The 25,323-nt window shown below is 36.7% G+C and overlaps 1 protein-coding gene across 1 annotated transcript in view; it reads right to left on the bottom strand.

The window, feature by feature from the left end:
* Positions 1-17,045, bottom strand: part of LOC105384194 (headcase protein) — a 39,085-nt gene extending 22,040 nt beyond the window's left edge. Inside the window, exons 1-2 of the mRNA XM_038119363.2 lie at positions 16,309-17,045; positions 1,705-1,801 (exon numbers count right to left, since the gene is read on the bottom strand). Of these exons, the coding sequence (XP_037975291.1) occupies positions 1,705-1,801; positions 16,309-16,886 (675 nt within the window). The 5' untranslated portion in view covers positions 16,887-17,045. The remainder of the gene's footprint in view (positions 1-1,704; positions 1,802-16,308) is intronic.
* Between the last annotated feature and the right edge of the window lie 8,278 nt (positions 17,046-25,323).

Here is a 25,323-nt window from a genome sequence, read left to right as displayed (position 1 = left end):
ATTGAATTTAGCCAGTGTGTGCACATTGGGCGCACTCCGAGGACCGGTCGTCCCGCGTGCACAATCAATATGCCAGCAGACAGCGGGGCAACCATAAATAGAAGAAATGGTCGCAGCTTTAATGATCCTGCCCCGAGAAAACGTGCCTCGACTGTCGCTCCTGTCAATCAGGTATTAAACTTACTGTCGTTTCTTTACATTTATTAGAGAGCCCCGAGACTACTGAATTAGAAAATAAATCACGGATTCAATGCTTCGTAAACTTGATCAACTTTACAACACTATAATTGCACAATATAGCCGAAAGTTACACCGTAAAAGGTTGTTAAAACACATCGGAATAATACCAGGGTAACATAAAATTATGAAGTTTCCCCTAGTGGATCGTCGCAACGTAACGGAGCGTTGTCACGCGACGTCAAGCGAAACGCGTCTACCGCCAGTCTACAAGACAATTTGGACGGCATTATTTATGTGATAGATAAGGCGAAGAAATGTTACTTCTAACGTTCCGTTCCACCAATTCACAATAAGCCGTAGCGCGATCTACAATCGTTAGACTCATAAATATTGCACAATCTTCGTATCGTTTTTTGTTCGCATATTTCACTCATTTCTATGTTAGAGTCAGTCCATTGAAGTATGTAACAGAATTTAAAATGCCAAAATAATTGTTGAATTATATTACTTACATTATATATATTAAAAATGAATAATAGTTTAATCGTATGTTATGAATTTTAACGTTGCAAATTCTGCTGGAACAATCTTCTACAAAACAATGGAATGGATTTAGTTCAACGCACCATAACAAAAATGTTTGTTAGTCCCGATAATAATGATTTTCAAAGCCGTACGTAGTTCAGCAACATAAATCACATTTCCATAACAGCCTTTTACACTACAATACAAATGTGCAAGAGAATCCCAATATAATACGTTTCAATTCATTTAAAAACTTGACCCACGAAAATATCTGCCGGGTCCGACGTGTTGAGAAACTAATAAAAATGTACTTATATGCTTATGGCCTGAAACAGTTATTCAATCAGCGAGACAGTTTAAATTACAAGCACTTAATAACGTCTGACGTAGGGTGCTGGGCAGTATCAAGTAATAAATACAAATGCTACAAAAATAGCAGGCTCCTCGTTTGCAGGGGAATGACCGTTGGTTGACACACAAGTGGCTCAAGGCCTACAGAGTTAGATATTAACTGCATGAATACAAGTAATATTCCGCAAATTGCAAAACAACTGTTTTCCGCGACGGCTCTAAACTTTATAGCAGATAAGGCTAGCTTGACAACTCTTACTATAAATTGCTGTAAAAGAGCATAAATTACTCTTTTAGAGTCAAACTGCTTTTTATTTCTAATGGCGACCAGTTAATGTAGGGCACAGTAAAAACATGGTCTACAGCTGATTAAATTAAATAAAAATAATGTGTATTTCGTATCTACAAAGTACTAATGTCTCGGCCCCGACACCCGGCGGCGCCTCCTCTGACAGCTTTTTATCGCGAAAAGTGTCACCCTGTGTTTTTTATGGCACCGCGAACAAAAGCAAACTTTCACCTCTGAAAACATTTTGTACAACAAAAATATTTATTTGCCTCCAACGTTCTCCTTAGGGTGTCTGCCGACATATGAGCAGTATTGCGAGTTGCGAGTAACAAGCTAATAGAAATCCTGTGGACTCTTACCTTGATTTGATAAGAGTTGACTTTATGCTTGGGCAGAAGGTTGAAAGTGGAGAAGTCCAGTCGCCGGGAGAAGATGCCGTTCGCGCCAGCTCCAGCTCTGAAACAAGGGAGACCAAAATTTATTGAAATATGCTTTCATAACGTGTGGAACCGACCTTACTATGAATAAATCGAAATCCAATTTGTGGCGCGGTTCGCGTCGCTGCCACGGCTTAAGCGGATATAGCTCAGACGACTTAGCTTCTACCCTTAATGAAAAGGGTTACTTGTAATTACATTACTGGGATTTACAGAATACCTGCTGACTCAATGCTCTTGTCGAAGACTGTAAGAAGTTGGTTACTGAACGAATGTTCTCAGTCAACATAGATCTGATCACCAAAGTAATTTCGTAAATTATAAGAATGTCAGTGGATTCAATTCAGAGTCACCAAGGCCAAAAAACTGCATGTAGACCAGTTAAGTCAAGTATGTATGACAGACGAAAACAAGATAAAACTTTATTTTTCATTGCCAAGGCCAAAGCAGACGATTTAGATAATCGTATCTCGCCGGTAAAAACAAACATTTGTCAAGTTCGCATGCACGCGGACTCGATAAAAACGCGATAACATATTTGTCCAAAAATATTACACAATGATCTGGTTTACATGTTCAAACTTGAATCACTTTAAAATTTGAAGTCCAACGATGAGTAACAGTATGTTTATTGTAAGTATACTATTGAGGTAACTAAGTAACTTATATGTACTGTAGGTATGTTACCTACAAACCAAAAAAATATCTAAAGTCTTTTAAATCTGTTAAGTACAGTAGTATTTGAGTTTATTCGGTTCGGTACATAATAAATACTACTTAGTAGTCACACAAATAAATATGAATGATTAGTGTGTCACTGATTATTCCTCTTTATAACATTAGGTACTATGAAGTATGATAGGTAGTACTACGTGACTGTTTACCCGTACCATTGCATTTTCCCTGTCTATGATTAATCTGTTATTTATCAACAAATTGCTCGGGTAATTCTGATTTAGATTTACATATTAAACAAGATTTTAGCTATAAATAGAACACAAGCGGAGCGAAGATCACATCGTCGTTGGGCATCCTGAGGGGTCACTCTATGTGACGAAAAAATAAGCTTCGGAACGTCACTCTATCTCGTTGTTGTAAAACGTGCGGATTTCACGACATCTCGTTCGTTCGTTTGTTTTTCGTCAGTAAAGAGTAACCCTCCTGTTCCGCTGCTAGATTGTAGGATCAAAACTAAAAAAACAAAAGACGATTTAAAGTATAAAATGTGCTCGTTTATAGTTAGTAAGGAGGAAACCAGTTCGTGCTATTGAAATAGGTACCTACTTTAGTACTTTTGATAAATAACAAGTGACATAAAATACCAGTATAATAAAAAAAACAAACTAATCGTCTTTCTATACAGGTGCAAGGCGTTATCAAAATTATGCATCCCCATTAAGTGTAAATCCACTCCGACTATCGCATGTTTTTATTATAATTATGACTATGACGCAAATAATAATCATAAAATAATAAACAAGTCTGTGTCTAGATTAAAATGTTGCTTACGAGAAATAATGAAAGTGTTTCCCGTGGGATTTTTGGGATAAAAAGTACCATATTGTGCGCGAGGATAATATATCATTCTACCTATTGGTGTAAAAAAATGATTTTGATAGATGAATTTGAGATGGAATAAAAAGAAAAAATATACCTATAATCTAGAATGTTAGATCTAATAAAACACAGTAGACTTGCCGAGCCACCGGTGCGTGAGTACCAGGAATCCAGCCGTCTGAAGAGCTAAGATCCAGTTAAACAGCAACTCTATCTACAAAACGTGAACTATTGTGAGTCGAAAGTTGTCTAGTTCGTACGCTGGGTGCAGAGCGGTCGGGACCGGTTGGCGACTTTCTCATTCATGGGCTAAGTTCAGCCCACGCTAGGGATCAGCTATCATCACGAACTTGAGCGAACTGAGCCAGATTTCTACTCATTACGAGGTTATTTTAGAAACATGCTGCTTACTATGGAAGGGCTGGCATGGCACAGATGTTTTGCAAATCTAATTCGATTAGAAATTTTAATGTTTCGGTCAAGGGAAACTTAAAACATAGTTGTTATTCTTGTTATAGGGCGTAAAGGCTCTCGAATTGATACTGATTTGAAAATAAATAATGATCATGTAAGGAACAATAATGCTAAAGTACGGTGCAGGCAGAAGCCAAAGATAATCACATATTCTACCTGAATTAAAACGTTATCAAAACGACATAATGCAATACATTTGATAAAATTTAAAACTAAATTATTAATATTATAGCTTGCAGAACAAAATGTACAAAACAAACGCCTCAAGGTGCCTTTGAGGCGCCATATAAATACAGAAACGTGCCAGGAAAGCGATATGGCCTATGCGTACATAATTAACTCACCTAGGTATATTCGTATAGACAAAATCATGTGGGTAGGTGCCTTGACAACAGAATGGCGTAGAGCAAGAAAAACAATCCAACATAATAAAGCTAAAAAAACAAGCTAAGTGCAAAAGTGAGTCAGACAGCCAGACCGAATCACGCTATAAAGTTTGTTACTATACCTACCTACCTACTATACTTTTTTTTAAATTCTTAGCAGCGGAACTCCGGCGCAAACAGCCAAGCAGGTAAACAAGGCGATAAATAAGTACCTATGTAATCATAATAAAGCATTGTTGGTGGCATGGTGGCACATTTATGGGATGCAAGATAGAAAAATATAACACAGTCAATTACGTACTAGTTTATAATAATATGTAATGTATGTATGTAATTAGGTATGTATTGTATAATAATAATAACTAATGTATTGGATGATGATTTGATGAATCAAGCGTACCTAACTAATCTACCTATGAACGAAACACTAACGTAAGTAGGTACCTACCTACCTACAGTGATGTTTAGCTATTATTGTAAGCAAATACTATATAGTCTGCCGTAAAAAATACTACGTAGTAAAAACAGACCTTGAAGTTTCTGAAACAAATTCGCAAGCGGCAAAATAACGACGGCCATTTCCGCGCTTTAAAAAACATCGTTCGTTATATTGTCTAATCGTATTATTACATAATAACCCGCCTTTTTAGTTTCGGTACGATTCGTTAGGTTTTTTGTGCATGGAGTCTACATGGTAAAATGAACTTAGTAAACAAAGACGGCCTTGGCCTCGGCGAACAATGGGCTCGGCCAAATTCGATTGCGCAAGATAGCGAGCTCAAATAGGCGTGCTTTTGTCGTTCACTTTTTAAATTTGGAAATAAATTTTACGAATCAGGCGAGTAGTAATAATAATGCTGTTATAAAGTTTTTAGTCTCGACATTTAGCTAATGTTGATAGGTAGGTAATGCACGAAGTACCTATTAGGAAGCAGATTACCTCTTAATTAAAAAACACAATGTTGAAAAACTTTCTAAATTGACAACAGCCAATAAACGGTTGCACAATTTCACTTCGGGGCATTAATTGGAAAATGGTTTCAAAGATGGACGGGCCCAAACGGACTGGCAATAAAAATAATTAGGCAATTTACTCGGAGCACGCGGGGGCGTGGCGGCCATCCGATACAGATGACTATCGCACTATTGTATGTAAAACTAAATACAAGTATAAGCGAAATCAGGCAACCGTTGAGACACACCCAGGGTATCATTTAAATTAGCCCTTGTCACTTCTAGTGCGAGCGTAGCGATACGCAGCAGTCACTTCGTGCAACAAGGTTACTTACATGTATTATAAATAACGTATAACCTTATGACGTTACATTTTATTAACATTAAATAACGTTATTTTTCCAATCGTTTTTCTCAACTTGTTAATATTGAACGTCCAACGTTTCGGGTAAGTACTTACATAAAATCATACTAAAGACTGCTGTGGTAGTAAATCAATGTGGGCTTGAATTGAATAGACCTGAACGGTTCTAATTGGTTAACTTCTATGTTCATACTTAATGGGGTAAGTAGTTAGGTAGATAAGTACCCACCATGTAATGTGAAAATGGAAAGTGTTTAGTCAGAGAAGCATTCAGACGTCAAAATACCTGGGTCCCTAATGAATTCTCTCTTCTATACTCGATACACGTGGTACGTGAACACTGAAAAAATTATGTTGAATGTTGTATTATTTATTAAACTACGTGAAATATTAAGACATATTTATCAAAAATATTCCGTATAAATAAGCGACCCAATATTAATAACTGTCTCATTGGGTACCGTGTGCAGAACAGAGCGACTTTTTGTCAAAATAACAATGAAAATTTGTATAAAAGTCAGCATTGTAGCTGGGTTTTACCCGTAAACATTTTTGCAGGTAGTAGATAGATTTGTAAAATCTGAAGCAGTGTATCGTTGAAGAATTACTTATGAAAACCATGCTGTCATGATGACCAAATTAAAATATTTGGTAAAATTGATTCTTTAGTCTTTAATATTATTAGGACTTAAAAAAAAAATCGTTAACATTATATTTTAGTTTAGACTTTTGACGTCTTTCTTTATAATGATAAAATTAAATAAATAACCTAACTAATACTAAACAACGACTCACGTTTCAGTTATAAATAGAGTCGAACAATTGCAGACGTACGTCCCATTTTATTTCTACAGTCTGTCAGAACATAATTGAATAATGATTCTATTAAAAGACATCGCAGATTGTAAATAATATGGTGATTATTCAAATTATAGTTAAAGTGCCTTAGGTCGTCTTGCAGCAACACTATCTAACAAATAATAAACTTTTACACGGATGTCTCATCTAATTTTTATTTAATAAAAACAGCTAAACTTGACGTAAGTTGGATATACGTATATAAATAAAAGAAACGATAGATATTAAAGTTATTTAGACTACTTCCAATACTTTCTAGCTATGCTAGACTAGACACTATACACTATAAAATAATATGTTATTGTGTACACCATTAATCTTTTGCCTATAAGGAGATGAACCGAAAAATAATTCATAATCTCAAAGAATAATTAAAAAATAATAGCACAGTTATATCTTGTATCAATATGTTTAATTCCACTAATACAGTAAGTGAAATTTAATACTAACCTAACTCAAGAAATACCGAGAAGCGATAAACTAACAGCGATAATAATGATGATTATTTATACTTTGTATATTTGTTACAATGTTTCAATTTCATAACCACGACTCAAAAGCAAAACAAAACTATAAAAATACCGTAAAGAACGGCTTTAAAATTACTGTATAGATAATTATTATGTTAAAGTAAATGGATTTTAGCTTTGTAAAGATATATTATATCTGAAATAAAAACGAAACTACTTACTTTTACAAAAGTCTACAAAAATACTACAATGATGTGACGTGGCCATGATATTGATGACATTTTTTCAAAGGTTTTATTCCATGATTTAACATAATAAATTACTCGTAGTAAGAAACGTGAAAATGCTGACTTGCTGAGATAAGAAATCATTATAATTATAATTATAGTTAGGTATAGAAATAAGATCCTGAAAAAACAGCAATACTATATAATAGGTACACGTTACAAAAATCTGCTAGTGTGGAATTCACAGGTATATTATATACCTACTTAGATGGAATATCATTGCGGTGCAGTGCAACCTAAGGTGCACGTAAAAAACACAGTTTTATGGCACATAAAAGGCTAAGTGGAAAGAAGGAGATTGCCACTTGCGTTTATTAAACGAGCGATTGTTTGAGAACTCATGAGTAGATTACATAATATTTTCAAAGTCACGTTGAGGTTGGTCAGTGCTGCTGCGACGCAACGTGCTCGTCGCGCAACTAGCTACAAATAGCTACACGCTATGGCGATAACAACGACGCAGTTCACCACTCTATGGAAACATACATATTTAGTCTACAATCTACATCCTACTCATATACACGTAGGTACTTCATAGAGTTTGTGCATTCGATCGACGCTAAAATAGTAATGCACTGTGCTTGCCAGAACAACTATGTAAGGGCATCAAGTTGACAACTAGTTGTAATAAATTTAGTAGTAAACGTCACTGCCAGACCTTTGCCGCAGAAACATTGTTGACTACTGGATTGTTCTAGCGAGATGCAAATGTAAATCACTGCACGTTATTCGCAATTGCAATAAATACCGGCAAGAGCTTGAGTCCGCCAACTAAGAATTTCGCACGTCTAGATTAAAATAAAATTTAGGTGCCATTCCAACGTTAAAGAAATATCTCCCCGAAGTAAAAAGCCAGACTAATAAAACAAGCGATGCTGATGAAATATTTGACAAAACACACGAGCCCCCTGGGCGTTCCGCAAGCCATTTAAACGTGGAATTTTAACAGCTGCAAAAACGAACTGGATTAAAATTTATTCTACTGGATTATGTTTTGGGCGTGTCCCTGAGGTAGCTAATAATGGTGGTGTGCTATCGGCTGACCTTTTCTCGAGAGACAATAAACGTGATAGGCGTTGGAGCTCATTGAACTACTGAACTTTGCTTACTGCTGCAGATTGCCACACGGCGCCGCGATGCCCGCCGCTGACATTCTCGCAGCTGAATTCATTCAATGCGGCCGAGCTGTCAATTATCTCGCCTATGCCGTGCAATTTAGATACCTCTCGTTAAGAATTCTTGGCAAGAAACTAGGAACGGCCCGCTGGGAATATCATCAAATACCATCTAGGGAAAGGCAACATCGAATATGATGAAACGTGAATATTTGAACAACCAACTGTCGGCTTACCGTTGTTCAATTGACCTGAGTGATAAGAATAATAAAAAAAATGAAGCGAAAATAACTGAAAGAAAGGAAAAAGAAATAAAGGGCTTAGGTAATCATGAAAAATCCAAAACTGCATATTATACTCGTCCGCGCACAATAAAAGCTGTTAAGAATTTGGAGATCACAATACCCATTACAGGTTCGCTTTGACAACATGGCAACAGCACGCAGGGTAAATATAGCTGGAACATAAAGCTTCGCTTACAGAATTTAATTGCAACGCCCGCCGAGCGGCGGCGGCCGTAGTATGACGTAAATATAGCTGCAACTTCGTCCCTGAACCTACACGAACTTGTTCACTGGAAGGGGAGTCGCACTCGCATGCAACGATCTTTTATTTGTAATGGAAGAATGAATTCACTGATTAACAGTCCGAGAACAATGAAAGAGGAATAATAGCATGATTCGCACGACCAATGGATTCAGTATCCAGAATCTAAATGAATGTAGGCAAGAGACTGGACAAACCCCTCAGTGCTATGACAAAACTATCAGCAATGATGTTCTCTGAACTCAAACTTTCAAGTGCATTACATACAGAGCTGACGCGTGCATATTACAGGAATGGAGTCCCGTCTGGCAAGTACAGAACTTCCAAGAGTCATTTCGAGAATTAATGGGTAAATTATGCAGTCCGGTCGAAATTGTCGCCGGTCTGCCGCTCGACTGCGTAATGAAGTTGCTGCGCTGACCATGGCTGCTACAGCGCACACAAGGTGCTTTGTGGCTTGCATTGTCTTCGTAATCGATATCATTAATAATATGACGACCTTATGCGAGTTATTTATGATCATCAATACGAAAACACTTAGCAATATATTAACATTTGGCATTTCTGACGGTTAGGCGACCAGACTAGCGTGAGCTCCCGATCGTAGCCATTCACTTAAATTTTCAACAGCTGAGCCAGCCCTAAAAGGGTTCGATCGAATTTTGTATAGCTCGACAGCCAGTGAAATCCATTTTATTTCAGGACTCCGCACATCGATCATTCCAGTCAAGTTCACGTCAGACGCTGGCTGCTGCATGTGAGTGTACAGAATATACAGTATCACACATATGCGTGTCCAATATTGAATACAATGAAAACATAATATATCTTCACCCGCTCCACGATGCATAATCACGAGAATTTGCAAGTTAAATTACGCATAGGGTATTTTTAAGCTCTTTGCACTTGTAAAAACCCGACATTGTCCCTTCCACGGTTACAGTTGGGAACAAAGGCGATTCTTTTTTGGCCCAGGATTCCATTACGAGGTCGGCCTTGACAAATGTGTACGTGAGGAGGTTTCGATTGGTGTCACAAATGTTACGGATTCGTCTGCAGCGTGCATCATTGTGGCAGCGACTGCAGGCATGCGCTGTGGCGGCGATCACGCCCTAAAAACTGCACTAACAAGTCCCGGTCTGCCGACTGCATGGGAAAGGAAGTCGCTCTGGAGAGATTATACCATAAAACAATCGGTCTCTGTACGGCTGCAAGAAAGTAGGGCAGCATGTCAAACACGGCTCGGCTTACAATGAAGAGTACCTTTGAAAAGGTCGGCAGATTATATGTATTTATATCCAGATTTCATTCAACGAATATTGACGAATGGATTTAATATTTTTGTATCTTGATTATCGTTTTTATTTGACTCAATTGAGTTCGATTCCTTCAACTTCAGATGTGGATCACCCATGTGGCCTCAATCGCCGAGAGCTTTATTATTTAGTATTCTTTGTCGGTGCTGGTTCACGCGCCGTTGCGCGTCTGACTCATGTCTTGGTCGCCCCTTAGTCTTTTGGCCCCATATCGATCTGATGAGCCGTAATTACTGTCTGGACTTGAATGAATGATTGTAATTGTCAGTAAAACTACTAACACTTCATAAATGGAGCAGGAGACGGGTAAATTACACATGATAACTACTTACTGATATTACCAAAGGTTTTTTTTGTTTTTTTTATCAAATGTACTTCTTACTACAAAAAAGCATTTTTTTTGTAACCATGTGCAGATCGTTTTTGCAAGTTAACTGGCCGCTGACATAATGATAACAAAATAAATGAAATAATTACTACATTGAAATATTGTGACGTATAAATCAAGCAACAACCCGTTTAGAAAAAAAGACACACCTACATTTTAATCGAGCAAAAACCAGTTTGGTGAGATAAGAACAAATCGTCAGATATTTTTTAAAACATGTCTTGATGATGTTATTATATTTTCAATATACGGTTCAGTTTTGATAATATCGCCTCGACTCTACCAGTGTATAATTAATAACACTTATATTTCTTAAGTTTTTTTAAGTATTGCTGACTAAATATTGAAAAATATATAATAATAGCCTATTAAAACTAGGTAATTGTATGATTCAAACCTAACGAAAATTACTTTTTTGCTACAGTACCCATAATTACCATTTACTATGCGTGTGAGTCACGACTTTTCAAGATCACAAATCTATGTTCGAATAAAAGAAATATATCTAAGAATTTTTTTTTTTTAAGAGTCGTGAGAATAAAAACATGCTCGATATACATAGATATTTATAAGGGTCTGTTTCATTATATCGTAGATGTCTATTTATTTATCAAAAAGTTGTTACCTGTATTTACGTCATTTATCGCGCTTTATTAACATTAAAATGTTAAAATTTATATTAACATCTAATCAAGTACACGCCGTCTGAATTGTTGAATAATTTACACTAAGAGAACTTTTATTTTTGAGTTTTAATTTTATTCATTTATAAATATCGGTTATTTTGTTTTGTATGAGAATGCATTTTGTTACGTCTTGGCACTCTTGTATTAAGAATATAATAAATATTTTAAAAAAACATTGATTGCTGAGAAAATTATAATAATAGGTATTATGATTATTAAAATAAAAAAACTGCAGTTTTAAAGACTGAACTTTTAAAAATCGGCTTAATTACTTACTACAAAAGTAAAATATTAATAGATTTCCAAAAATGTCCTTGTATCCTTTAATTAAAAATATACATAACACTCTGGATGCGCAATGTACTCAGGCATCGGGGCTTCCTGTATGCAATTTTATATCGTAAAAAGAGGATTGTCAAAAAAAGGGAAACACAAAACGCACTCAGACAGAAAATTGTACGGAGCGACCAACAAGTTTTTTGTGGAGGAAACCACAGCAATTGTTGGGTGTAGGGTTGCCTATTTATTGTACTCGTAAATAAATTCGGAAGAGAGTCTGGTCCAGAAAGTTTTTGACAATCCGGACTTTTTGAGAATTTAGATTTTCGTAAGTAATTAATATTTAAATAAATATTTATTCGTAATTAATTATTTAATTAAATATTTACTATGCTTTCTTAATATTTTTGATGAAACCTAATAAATATACTTAACTACCTACTTTTGTCTGTAACCAAACCAACTAGAATTATAAAATTCCTTAGAGATCAAGATAAATTTTTATGTAATGGGCAACCCTGTTAGATAGGGCAGCTGTGTCAATTTCGGGAAAACGCACTTTCGCGCTGGCCACAATTGGAAACGGAAACCAGATGTGAAGCGTAGGTAATGCATGTAATGTGGTGATGGAGCGGACCGGGTGAGGGCGGAATTGCATTTTTAGGGCCTGCTGATAGCGTCGTCTGATCGGTCAACGGCTAATCGGCAATATCGGCATGGATATCCGTTGGGTTTCTTTGTGAATTTTTAATAAGTAGTTTTGTTTTACGCAAAAAACTATTAATTTATATATTTTTCCACGGAGACATACAGATAGATCCAATAATAACAACACAGAGATACACATGTGTTTAATTAAGTATTATCTGACAACTCGTTTTAGAGCTTCAAAAACTCAGAGGATCACAAGTGTGTTTTTTAAATGTAATTTTGTAAACACAATGAGATGTCGCACTAACAGGTGAACACAATAGCTCACTTTACTTTTCATTGCAGATACTAACAAACTATTGTTATCTCAATTAGTTGCAAACAATAGCCAAGGGCTTAAAAATTTACGATCAAAACAAAAACCTTGTAACCGGAAGTAATAAAGATTTTCAGATAAGAAGCCCACTGCTGCCTAGCATAGGTCTGTTACATAGGGTAAAACTGCCAGTTATTAGCCATCGTTAGTTACTGGCCACCATAAACTTAAAAATCATAAAATAAGGAATGAGGCATCACCTGCCATCTGTGTTTTTTAATAGAACTTTGTTATCTAACTGACTTTGATTTTAGTACAATTTTTTGCCACTATGAAAAAAAGCGCCATACTAGGCCGTCTTTTTCTGACAGTTGGCGGTCAGACTTCCGCGTGTACGCTTCAGAGTAACGTATTTCTTAACGAAACACATTTTTTCAAAATTGACATTATTGGTGATTGAACGCAATTTAAGTGATTTCTTTAGCATATTTGTATGGTGTTAATGGTAAGTTTTATTAATATATTATAGTTTCATGCAATTACCTTTGGGAAGGTGAGTTTTTGGAGGTGGCCAATAATTGAATCAATATATTGCAAATTTTCTGTTACTGGCCGCCTATGCCAATAACTAAATAAAAATGCAAGTACTCTATTTAGATGAAAATCGTCTGTTTTCACAATATTTATAAGTTGTAGTATCGTGTGGCAAAATATCACGCACTTTTATCAATTAAATTCAGTTACTGGCATAGGTGGCCAGTATTTAGTGGTGAAGTGGCCAATATCCGACCGATGTATTTTGTTACAGTGCGCAAACCATCAGCAACGGGATGCCACCTAAATGAAGACAGAATTCTTCAGATGACTTAAATAAAGCGTTCAAATTCATAAAAGACAAGACATAAGACAATAGAAAATAGTTTTCATAAATTCAACAATATTTTATTGAAGGATATCGATCGACGAACGGTCTTGCCCAAAACCTCGACGAGTTTCAGCCCCCTAGCAAGCTGGGTTTCGAAAAGACTTTAGTACAATAGATCTACACAGTAAGGCAGATTATACAGAAGACCGAAGAGTATAATCAGCCTCTGTGTCTAGCCTTTGAGGACTATGAGAAACCCTTCGTCTCCATCGAGACGGGCAGTTTTGGACTCCTTGGAGAGATGCTAAATCGACTGTCGCTATATCGGGGTGTTGAGGTGTCTATACAATGCTGCTACTATGACTGTCCAAGTACAGGACCACAAGAAAAGACCTATCCAAAGGCAACGAGGAGTGAGACAGGGAGATGTGATATCTCAGAAACTGAAGACCGATGCATTAGAAGATGTCTTTAAGACGTTGGACTGGAACGGACACATGTCACACCTCCGCTGCGCAGACGACATCGTCAATATGGCAGAATGTCTGCCGGAACTCAGCTGGATGCTAAGTGGCCTAAATGCTGCTTCCCAACCTCTAGGCATACTAGGCATTCCTCAAAGCCTGAAGACAAAAGTCTAGTCAACCACTGCATCCTGCACAGTGATGACGTATGGTGCAGACTGGTGCACCGATTTAAAGTGCACATGCTATGGAGAGAGCTATATGCTTGGGGTTGCTCTGATAGATCGTATCAGAAATAGGGTTATCTGTCAAAGAACTAAGGTTACCGACATATAGCTGTCAAAATGTGCTTAGATAAAATGGCAGTCATATCTCCCGATTCTGCCGATGAACCGATAACCGTTGGGTTAGACGAGCTCTCGTATAGAGACCACGAACAGGCAAAAGCAACGTTGGACGCCCTCCTGCCCGCTGGACCGACGATCTTAGGCGGGTAGCTGGTAGTGGCTGGATGAGGAAGGCCGAGGACGAGGACCGAGTGTTATGTTTGGGAGAGGCCTATGTCCAGCAGTGGATGAGTATTGGCTGATAATGATTCTATGACGATGAATAAAATACGCACGTACAGCGTCGGTAGATCTTGCTTTGCTTGATTGGTTGTATGTAAAGTACGCAGGAACGGTGTTTATTAAGTAATTATATAATTATGTATACAAAAAACATGTAATTGTAAATGTTATATTTTATTCTTAGAAAGTTGTTTTTTTTTTTGTTTTTGAAGTTTAGCCGTGGTTAATATTATTCTGCAACTGATTTTAATAAAGGAGACAACATTAATTTCTATTTTTTAGAGATTTAAAGCTTTTTTATAAAATTATTTCCTGTGGCCAATAACCAGCCTATGCATGGCCAGTAAGTGATTTTTTTGGCCAATAACTGCAATTTTACACAGGTTTGCAATAACATATATTTTTTTATTGGTTATAGTTTTCTAAATAAATTATTGATTTACTGCGAGGCAAAAGTAGCTTTTCTAGATTACACTCATACACCATCTGTCAATTTTGGTTTAATCTGTATGAAATAATTCAGCTTTGAAGTGGCCAATCCGCTTAGTTGGCCAATAACTGGCAGTTTTACCCTACCATGGTGTTGTTTTTTTACCTTTAACTAAACGGTTAAGTAATTTATAAATAAAATATATACCTAGGTAGGTAGATAGATTAATAACAAAGTTAAAAATACCTACATTAAAATGAGAGTTTTGTAAATATTCGGCCTACGCGCAGAGAAACAATAATGATGACGAACGATATATATTTTACTCTATTTATAGTAGGTAGGTAGGTAACTCTGCTTATAACTTGGACTATAAATTTAAATTGCAGTTGTAAACAGCAGCATATCGTGACATTTTCCAATAATATTGTTTTTTTTTAAATCCACAGATAGATGATTGATAATGTCATTAAAAATAAACCATTTAATTAACCCTTCTAGGATTATTAGCATAACCGGTTTTCACAATTATTGTAGGTATTAGTTGGTCATTTGCATTTTCTATTCTTTACCTACATAGATGGTGGACTGGTGGGTAAGTACTAGGGCATGCAATACCGCAATACCGGTATCACGTAATACCGGGATCCCGGACAAAATTCTCATTTTTTCAATACCGGTTTTGAAAGTTAATACCGGTATTGAAGTAATACCGGAATCGGACTTTTTTAGGCTATGAAGATATAGTTAGCCTTGTGTTCCTGTACCTATACTATGAAATCACACTTGTTTCCAACGTTAAATGCAGTTTTCAGCCATTGGATATCCACTGTTGTCCATGTGTAAACGGACACCGGATGTAAAAATAATATTATAAAACTTTAAGTCTAATATAGGTACGTAATTATCGTCGAATCTTTCACAAAATACAGAACTTGATTGCTTTTTCTTGTTCTATTTTGACATTTACGACTTTAAACCCAATATATGCCATTTATTACAAGAAAATCTAATACCGGTATTATTACCGGGATCCCGGTATTGAGTTGTAAAACCGGATCTCAATACCGGTATTGAAAATGATTCCGGTATTGCATGCCCTAGTAAGTACTCCAAGTAAGTACAAAGTTACGAGGCATCGGCATGGGTGATCTGTCCACCACATTGCTAATGTTCACAACAATACTTTGTCCACTTATCTAGTTCATGAGGTACTACGGTAGTTAAACATAAAAGTAGTGAGTAGGTAGGTAATTTAATTAGTATTCTAACTAATCTAGGCTAGATAAAGTAAGGAGCTACCTAAATCCAAGCTGAGTGCGCACAGTGAGTGCAGCGAAGGGCCGGTTACGAAACTCGCCGGCCGGCGCGCCCAGAACCAGTTGCCGCTGCAGCCAGCCAACCGACATAAACAAGCCACGAGAAAATGCCGCATGCTCGTAATAATAATAAATATAAGCCGGCTTCGTTATTGACACCGGGGTGATATTTACTGCGTCCGCTGTTTAATTATTCATAGATAATAAAAGCCGACAAAGATGCTGGACTCACCTGACTCGGTCGGACACGATCTCGGTCTTGGAGCTGCGCTTGGCGGGCGTGGAGGCGTGCGTGGGGCTGGTGGAGGGCTCCGAGGGCGCCGAGGGCGGCGAGCAGGAGCCCGAGCTGGACAGGCTGAAGGCCCGCGAGCGCCCGTCGCCCACGGCCGCGCCGCGCCCCGAGCGCGTCCGCCGGCGCCGCTTCTTCTCCTCCTCGGCCCGCGCCGCGGCCCCCGGCGGCAGCCAGTCCAGGTCTTTCTTCAAGTGCCCGCGCCCGCACCGGCAGCCGCACGCCTTGAATGCCAAATCGTAACCCTTCTTTGTCCATAAATTCTGGAGCCTCTGTCTCTCTGACCAGGAGCGCGCGCGGCCGCATGATTTGAGATAAGCCAACACGCTGGCCTCCCACTGCTCGAAGCAGTCGCGGTGCATGTAGCGGCCGGCGGTGCACGCCTCGTTGTTGCAGATGAGGCGCACGGCATCCTCGACTCGCACGGACTCGCGGGGGCGCAGGCACTCGCCGGGGACGCAGCAGCCGCGGACTTCATCGGCCTCACGCTCGCCACCGGAGCCTTGCCGGCGTGGCGCCATCTCTAGCGAAATGAAATGGAGCGTCGGAGAGTCGCAGCGCGTCACGCGAGACACATGCTTACCGGAGCGCGCGCGGCCGACTAATAAACGCGAGTGAACGAAAGCGAAATTTCAAGAGCGCAGCGCGTCACCGTCTCCGCCACCCGCCCGCTCCTGCTGGCTGCATGCGGCGCGCGGGGCGGCGCGGGGCTGACCTTGCGGTGCGCGGGGCGCGGGGGGGGCGGCGAGGGGCGGGGCGATGCGCCAGCCACGCCGGGGGTGGGGAGAAAGTGCGCCGCCGAATTTTCACTTTCGCGCGTCGTCCGCTGCAGCAGCCTCCGCCGCCGCCGCCGCCGCCACCACCGCGCCCCCGGCCGGCGGACCTTGAATGGGCGGTGCACTTTATGTCTCGCCGATTTTGCTTTCTGCACTAGTGAAAAAGCAATCCGTTTTCAAGTTAGAATAAAATTATTCTTGTTAGAATTAGCCGCTGTCTAAAAATTTATTAAAATATCCACCGATCTAAATCTAACCACCAAACAGATTTATTATAATAATATCGAACAAAAGCTCAATTCAAAACAACATTCGAAATCTCAACTTTTCATCTCGATTCGCGCACCCTACGTTTAATCGTTTCTTCACGGCACCTTCAATGCTGGATGAATGGAGCACGTGTGTTCTTATTCCCGCGTTAACTAGGGGAACTCCTCAGTGAAAAGAGACAAAGCGCTTTAGTAGGGCTCTTTGAGGAACCGGTTCAAGGCAGGAGGGACTTGAAGGCATAAAGAGAACGATTGCTCAACGTGTGACCCAATTTTGGCTTTTGGACCAGATGATAGGTGCATTTTGAGGGTTCAATGAGCGATAGTTGGAGAGAAACCGTTTGTAAAATTCTCTTAGGTTTATTATATTCAATTTAAGTACATCGATTGGAAATCGTAGAATACTGAAGTAAGTATACTTACTAGTTTTATTCAGTAGGTATTCTTACCTATGTAGGTATTTTTATGTTATTTAGGGTATACTGAGACTGAGGGCTGCTAAGATTATCTTGTAAGGACCTAATAGGTGAAAGGCTTACACCACACCCACTGACTTTTGTTTTAATACGTTTATTGGTAGTTTGTACCGCGTAACGATAAAGATTTATTAGTAGGTACTTTCATAATTATAATAACTTACATATTTGAAAAAAATAATTGTATATACTTACCTACTTATTAGTTATTCTCAGAGCTACGGAACCGCCATCTTACCAACGCATACCCTCTTGTCAGTTGTTTACAACTTCACGACATCGCATAGGGGAAGCACACGTGTTCTTGCAATGACCACCGTAAGTATAACCCTAAAACTCACTCATTATAATTTCCCTTTGTCCAACATGAGTACAATCATACCGTACGCATCTGTGTTATTTAAAAATATAAAAATAGCCATTCAAGCACATTGCGTGAGCATGAACGAAATTGAATCAAGGTTGGACGGATAATTCTGAAAGCCATTGAATGTCGTGAGAAATTCAGGGAGGATGTTTGTAATTCGAGAGTGAATAAGAGGGTACACAAACATAAATTAATGTTGGTATGGTATGGTATAAAGTATTTTTGATCTGGCTGATATTTGGGATCATATTTTATTGAACTTAAATTATAATTATACAAATAAGTACTTACTTACATAAGTACTTAAAAAATCCACCACGAGTCAAACCTGGTATATTGTTCTTGTATTTCAATAAAGAATATAGGTAGGTACTTACCTATTATTTATATGATAGGTATATTTTTATTTCCCAAAAATAATTAAGATTGTAATGATAACTCAGGTTTAGCATGTTAGGTAAGTACTTGGTTGATGTAGGTAGAACCTACTAGGTATAATAATAATAATAATAATAATAATTTATTCATATAAAAACTTATTATAAAGATACATTTTATATTTAAGCAAAAATATAAAGGCTATAAAAACTTATAAAATTAAAATACATTTAACTATAAAATTCATTAATAACAATAATCTTTTAATTTAATTTGAAATATGATTTTAAAAAATTGAAATTAATAATAATAAGTACATTAGCGCACTTACATAGGTAATTTTCATAGGTAAAGGCGTTTTATATCATTAAGTACACTTAAAATAGCATGAGTATCTCCTAAACTAGGCAAGAGCCTGTATCTTAGGGATACTTACATTATTTAGTTGCCTGTTCGTGTGCGAGTTATTAAAATTACCAATACAATGGTTTTACTATTAAAAGATTAACAAAATATGAACTAATTATAATAATGTGAAATATAGGTAGGTACTAAAATTTTAACTAAAAAAAAAAACTAAAAAAATCCAAGGAAGGATTGAAGCATGACTAAATTTACATAAAATATAGGTACTTAATAAAACAATAATTGTTACTGTTAGAGCCAAGGTTTGAGCAAGTTTTCAGTATCATCGTAACTTAGTTTTAAAAGAAATTCGGTGACTATATTTTTACACTCGTGCTTGTTGTGGGAGTAAATACCGAGTTGTTTGTTTATTTTATTATAGATACGAGCGCTTTGATGGAAGTAATTTTGTCCAGAAAAATAAGTTCTATGTTTTGTTGTGGGAATAATATTCTTACCTGTCCTAGAGTTAGAATACCTTGATACCATTTCTGTCGATAGAGACGAATGTCTACGCAATACTACCTTGAGCACATAAAGCTGCCGGACTGTTAATAAATTACTATCTAAATAAAGTTGCCTAGTGGAATAGCGAAAGGGTCTCGACATCATCACCTTTAACACAGCTCGTTGGGCTCTTTCTAGTTTCAGAAAGGCAGTTTTACCTGCCCCTCCCCAAACATTGATGCAGTAATTGAGAGTAGACTGCACCAAGGCCAGGTATACCATTTTTAAGGTCTCAGGATCAGCAGCTCTGCGAAGGCATTTAAAGACTGACATAATTTTCCTTACTCTATTAGTGAGAGCCTCTAGATGGACATGCCAGTCAAGCCTTTCGTCGATGTAAATGCCTAGAAAATTATAAATACTAGGTATTTATAATGGAATAATATCTGTTTAGCTATTTCTTCATCTTGTTTTGAGATCGAGTCTAATGTTTTTGTAAAACCCACACTAACAATTAACATTCCACCAAGTTATTTTATTTTACCCTACTTGATATGCCGCAGCTAGTCTACCTACCTACTGACTATTTCCGATACATTATCAAACTATTTCCCCCGCTACAAACTCAACTACAAAAAATGCATTCTTCGTGAAAGCTAAAAATAACTTCACAACGTTAAAAAACAAAAATTAATTAACAGGCAACACGAGGTAATACTTGCATACTTTAACAACTTCACGATCACGATTGTGTGAAAAAGAATTTTATTTCAATAGAGATACAGCTCATGGAAACTGGCAGGATAAAAATGTACGGGCAGGCGTGTTTTGAAACTATACAAGGCCAGAACGCACCCATAGTGTACTGGCACTGTATAGTTTCAAGTGAAAAAAATTATTATTTTACTTGAAAATATACACGATTTGTGCGTACTAATCGCGTATACTTTCAAGTTGGGATTTACTGAATCGTTCTTGAAAATATACATTGCTATTACGCACATTGCTTGATTGGCGTACTTGTCGCATATAATTTATACTTACCTACAACTACATGCTGATTCTGATTTACTTAACTATTTAGGTAAATGTACATGACTACAATTTACTTGTTCTGCCTGTCATACCTATAGATTGTTAATAAATAAAGATGAACAAGCTCTACTTTGATTGATAAATTGATATTTATAGCAATCTTACTTGCAAGTAAGAATACTAATATCTTATTATTTAAATGAATTGAGAGTAATACCTTTACCTACTACACTCATGAGAAATGAAAAAAATCCAGTGACGATAGCTCCTGAACGGAGAAGACTAGCTTAATGACGCCGTCGGCAATATTAAAGTACATTTGACAGCGCATCAAAATATTATTATAACCAACTAAAAACGTAAATTTTGATCAAATTCTAAATTAAATGTTAAAAAAATTGGTGTTGACATTTTGCAACTTAGACTTATAGATTGCTCGCGATCACTATAGGGTAATACTGATACGCTCATTATTACCCTATAGACCTATTAGAGACATATTTTTCATCAAGTGTAGAGCCTACTAGGTATAATAATAATAATAATAATAATAATTTATTCATATAAAAACTTATTATAAAGATACATTTTATATTTAAGCAAAAATATAAAGGCTATAAAAACTTATAAAATTAAAATACATTTAACTATAAAATTCATTAATAACAATAATCTTTTAATTTAATTTGAAATATGATTTTAAAAAATTGAAATTAATAATAATAAGTACATTAGCGCACTTACATAGGTAATTTTCATAGGTAAAGGCGTTTTATATCATTAAGTACACTTAAAATAGCATGAGTATCTCCTAAACTAGGCAAGAGCCTGTATCTTAGGGATACTTACATTATTTAGTTGCATATTATTTAAATGAATTGAGAGTAATACCTTTACCTACTACACTCATGAGAAATGAAAAAAATCCAGTGACGATAGCTCCTGAACGGAGAAGACTAGCTTAATGACGCCGTCGGCAATATTAAAGTACATTTGACAGCGCATCAAAATATTATTATAACCAACTAAAAACGTAAATTTTGATCAAATTCTAAATTAAATGTTAAAAAAATTGGTGTTGACATTTTGCAACTTAGACTTATAGATTGCTCGCGATCACTATAGGGTAATACTGATACGCTCATTATTACCCTATAGACCTATTAGAGACATATTTTTCATCAAGTGGGGAGCCTACGCGTGTTTTGAAACTATACAAGGCCAGAACGCAGAGGTTGGGACTGCTCGCGTATATTTTCAAATTAAAATGGTGCCATGATTTACTTGAAAGTATACAAGGTCATTACGCACTAATCGCGTATATTTTCAAGTAAGTTGGGCCAAAATTATGGCTTGAAAATATACTGCAGCAGTTACCACTGCGTACTAATCGTGTATATTTTCAAGCGCCAAGCGGCAATGGGAGTACTTGAAACTATACGTGATTAGTTACCAGGTAGCCCTTTTGAATTGTTGCTCTCTCTTTCTTTCATGCGAAATAGTAATAAGTCTATTGCTTTCTAAACATTGCATCATCATTCCGCACTTGACATTAATTTCGTAACGTGTTTTTTGTTTACACCGTAAGTTAAAAAGTAAATTGATATTAAACTGTAGAACTGTTGTTAATAGTAAAAATTATCTCATAAGAGGGTGTAGAACAATTCATAAAAGACAATTACGGTGAATTCAAAACTTGATGAAAAATATGTCTATAATAGGTCTATAGGGTAATACCTACTACACTCACGAGCAATGCATAAGTCCAAGTAGCAAAAAGTCAACACCAATTGACCCAATTTTTTTTAAACCATTAAATTTAAAATTTGATCAAAATTTACTATTTTAGTTGGCTATAATAATATTTTGATGCGCTGTTAAATGCACTTTAATATTGCCGACGGCGTCATTAAGCTAGTCTAATCCGTTCAGGAGTGTAGTAGGTATTAGTCTTAATTCAATTAAATAATAAGATATTACCTAGTAGGTATGCTTACTTGCAAGTATGATTGCTATAAATATCAATTTATCAATCAAATTAGAGCTTGTTCATCTTCATTCATTATCATTTTATAGGTATGACAGGCAGAACAAGTCAATTGTAGTCATTTACATTTACCGAAATAGTTAAGTAAATTAGAATCAGCATGTAGGTATAAATTATATGCGACAAGTACGCCAATCAAGCAATATGCGTAATAGCAATGTATATTTTCAAGTACGATTCAGTAAATCCCAACTTGAAAGTATACGCGATTAGTACGCACAAATCGTGTATATTTTCAAGTAAAATATTTATTTTTTTCACTTGAAACTATACAGTGCTAGTACACTAAGGGTGCGTTCTGGCCTTGTATAGTTTCAAAATACGCGGAGCCTACCCTATCTATCTATGGGTATTAAATATAAAAACCTACTTCCTGGTAACTAATCACGTATAGTTTCAAGTTGCTCGCATTGCCGCTTGGCACTTGAAAATATACACGATTAGTACGCAGTGGTAACTGCTGCAGTATATTTTCAAGCCATAATTTAGGCCCAACTTACTTGAAAATATACGCGATTAGTGCGTAATGGCCTTGTATACTTTCAAGTAAATCATGGCACCATTTTAATTTGAAACTATACGTGAGCAGTCCCACCCTCTGCGTTCTGGCCTTGTATAGTTTCAAAACACGCTACGGGCAGTTATGGAATTCTACATTACATGTTGCAGACCCCTATTTCCTTTTGCGCAGCCAAGCGGTCGCTCAGCAGTTGTAAAAACCCCTTTTTTATTTGACCCACATCTAAGGGATAATTAATTGTGGGGAATAAATTTCTTAATTATTACTTTTATACGTCACTGCATAAATAAAAGTTAGCAGGTGCACCGATGCGGTAACACCTGCAGAAGGAGGGTTGGCCAAGGACAGTGCAAAAATATGTTTTTCTCTTCCTACTTTGAGCACACAAAGTTCTAAATTCATTTGGAATAAGAAGCAAATTGGTTCCCGATAGCTAATACATACTCGTAGAAGTCCTGCATTCCTGGTGTCTAAATGTCACTGAAGGTTACCTACGTACTTATTACATTATGCAAGTCTTCGTAATCGGCTTAGCATTTTTTGCTCAGTCAATTTGACAGAGATGGAATTGATAGTTTTTTGGAGATTAATTTATTTTGATGTGTTCTACTGGCCGTTAAAATAATATTAGTAGGTATAGAAAAACCTAACCTAATAGTCATCCATCATATCTATCATACTTAAGTGATGCCAGCTATTGTTTCGGTGATACCTAATAAGAAGAACAATAGTTTGCCCGCGGAAGCCAATAAGGAATAAGGTCAACCGGGGCCATTGCGCCACAATACTTTGACTTTCATATTCATTTGATCATAACAAACAGACTATGCGCCCTATTAAGCTATAACTTGTGATACGTATTAGGAAATTTTATCTCGTTTCATATTTTGATACAATTTTGTAGAATTTTAAATATCTTCTACATGTAAACGACGTTTCTACAAAAAATGGGATTTTTAGGCGCAATAACCCCTAGTGGGGCTAATGCCTCTTTTACTAGTATTGTGTGCTTGGAAGAGCTTTTTACAAGTTTAAGTAGATATAATTTATAGAATTACTATTAACGTAGCTAATTATTAGCTTGTTAACTAAATACTGCGCTTAGTTAAGGAGAATTAGTTGATCAAAAATTTTCGGGGCTATGTCGCCTACATGCCCTAATTTCTTGTAGTGGCATTTACCCCATCCAAGATTCCAGGGGTGCTCAACATTTTATTTATGAATACTTTATTGGACTTTAAAAAGTATAAATACTTACGTGATAAATTAAAATACAGTATAAAAGCATACAAGAGCTTATTTTTTCTAATTTGCAATCAAACCACAACTTTAAATTAGTAAGTATACAATTTTTAGAATCTGACGAAATTTTGCTCATACAAGGATAATCATTACAAAACTATTTAGAGTTTAAAAAACAAGTGGGATCATTCTGTTAATATGACCATTTTTTAAATTATTATTTATTGTATGATTATTTTCTATATACGTACTATATAACATTATAATGGCGACACCAAATGACGCCAATTCTATAAAACATTTAGTTTAAAATATATTCAGATTATTTACGTTTTAGTTGAATTACCAATCTAAGAATGTTAATTCTGATACGCTGTTAAATGTTCTTCAATATTGCAGAAGGCGTCATTAACCTAGTATTTTTCGTTTAGGAGTAATTTGGTGCTAATGTCACTGGAACTTTTTCATTGCTCGTGAGTGTATTAAATACATTTATCATAACATAAAATGTTTAGAACCTCTGAAAATGGGGCTATTGCGCCGCAATAGAGGCAATAGCCCCAACAGCCCAGAGGCATTTACCCCAAAAAAAGAGCTAAACCTACAAATTTTTAATTGCATATTGTGTCCGAATCTTACGTTATTTCAATAAAATAATCAAAACAATATGTAAAGCAACAAAACAATAACTGTATTAACAGTTAAGAAACATAGATTCTTTTAAACAAACACACATTTGGAACGATTCAAAAAAACGTGTCAGGGAACCTGAGGTGGCCGAAAGAGGTGAAAAAATTAAAATGGCAGATTATTTAAAAAAATTGCCCTGGATACGACATCTACTGGTCAGTGGTAAAAGTTTGAGTTCCAAAGATAGATAGCAGATGACTCCAGTAGTTCTAAAGTATGTGGTTCGGAAGATAAATGGATTCGAGGCATTAGCCCCGTAGGCGACTTGGCCCCGGTTGACCTTATAAGGACGAAAAAAAAAACTAA

Source organism: Plutella xylostella, chromosome 12 (assembly GCF_932276165.1).
Source record: "Plutella xylostella chromosome 12, ilPluXylo3.1, whole genome shotgun sequence".
NCBI lineage: Eukaryota > Metazoa > Arthropoda > Insecta > Lepidoptera > Plutellidae > Plutella > Plutella xylostella.
Note: the sequence above shows the minus strand (reverse complement) of the source record. Positions and strands in the feature narration are given on the sequence as shown.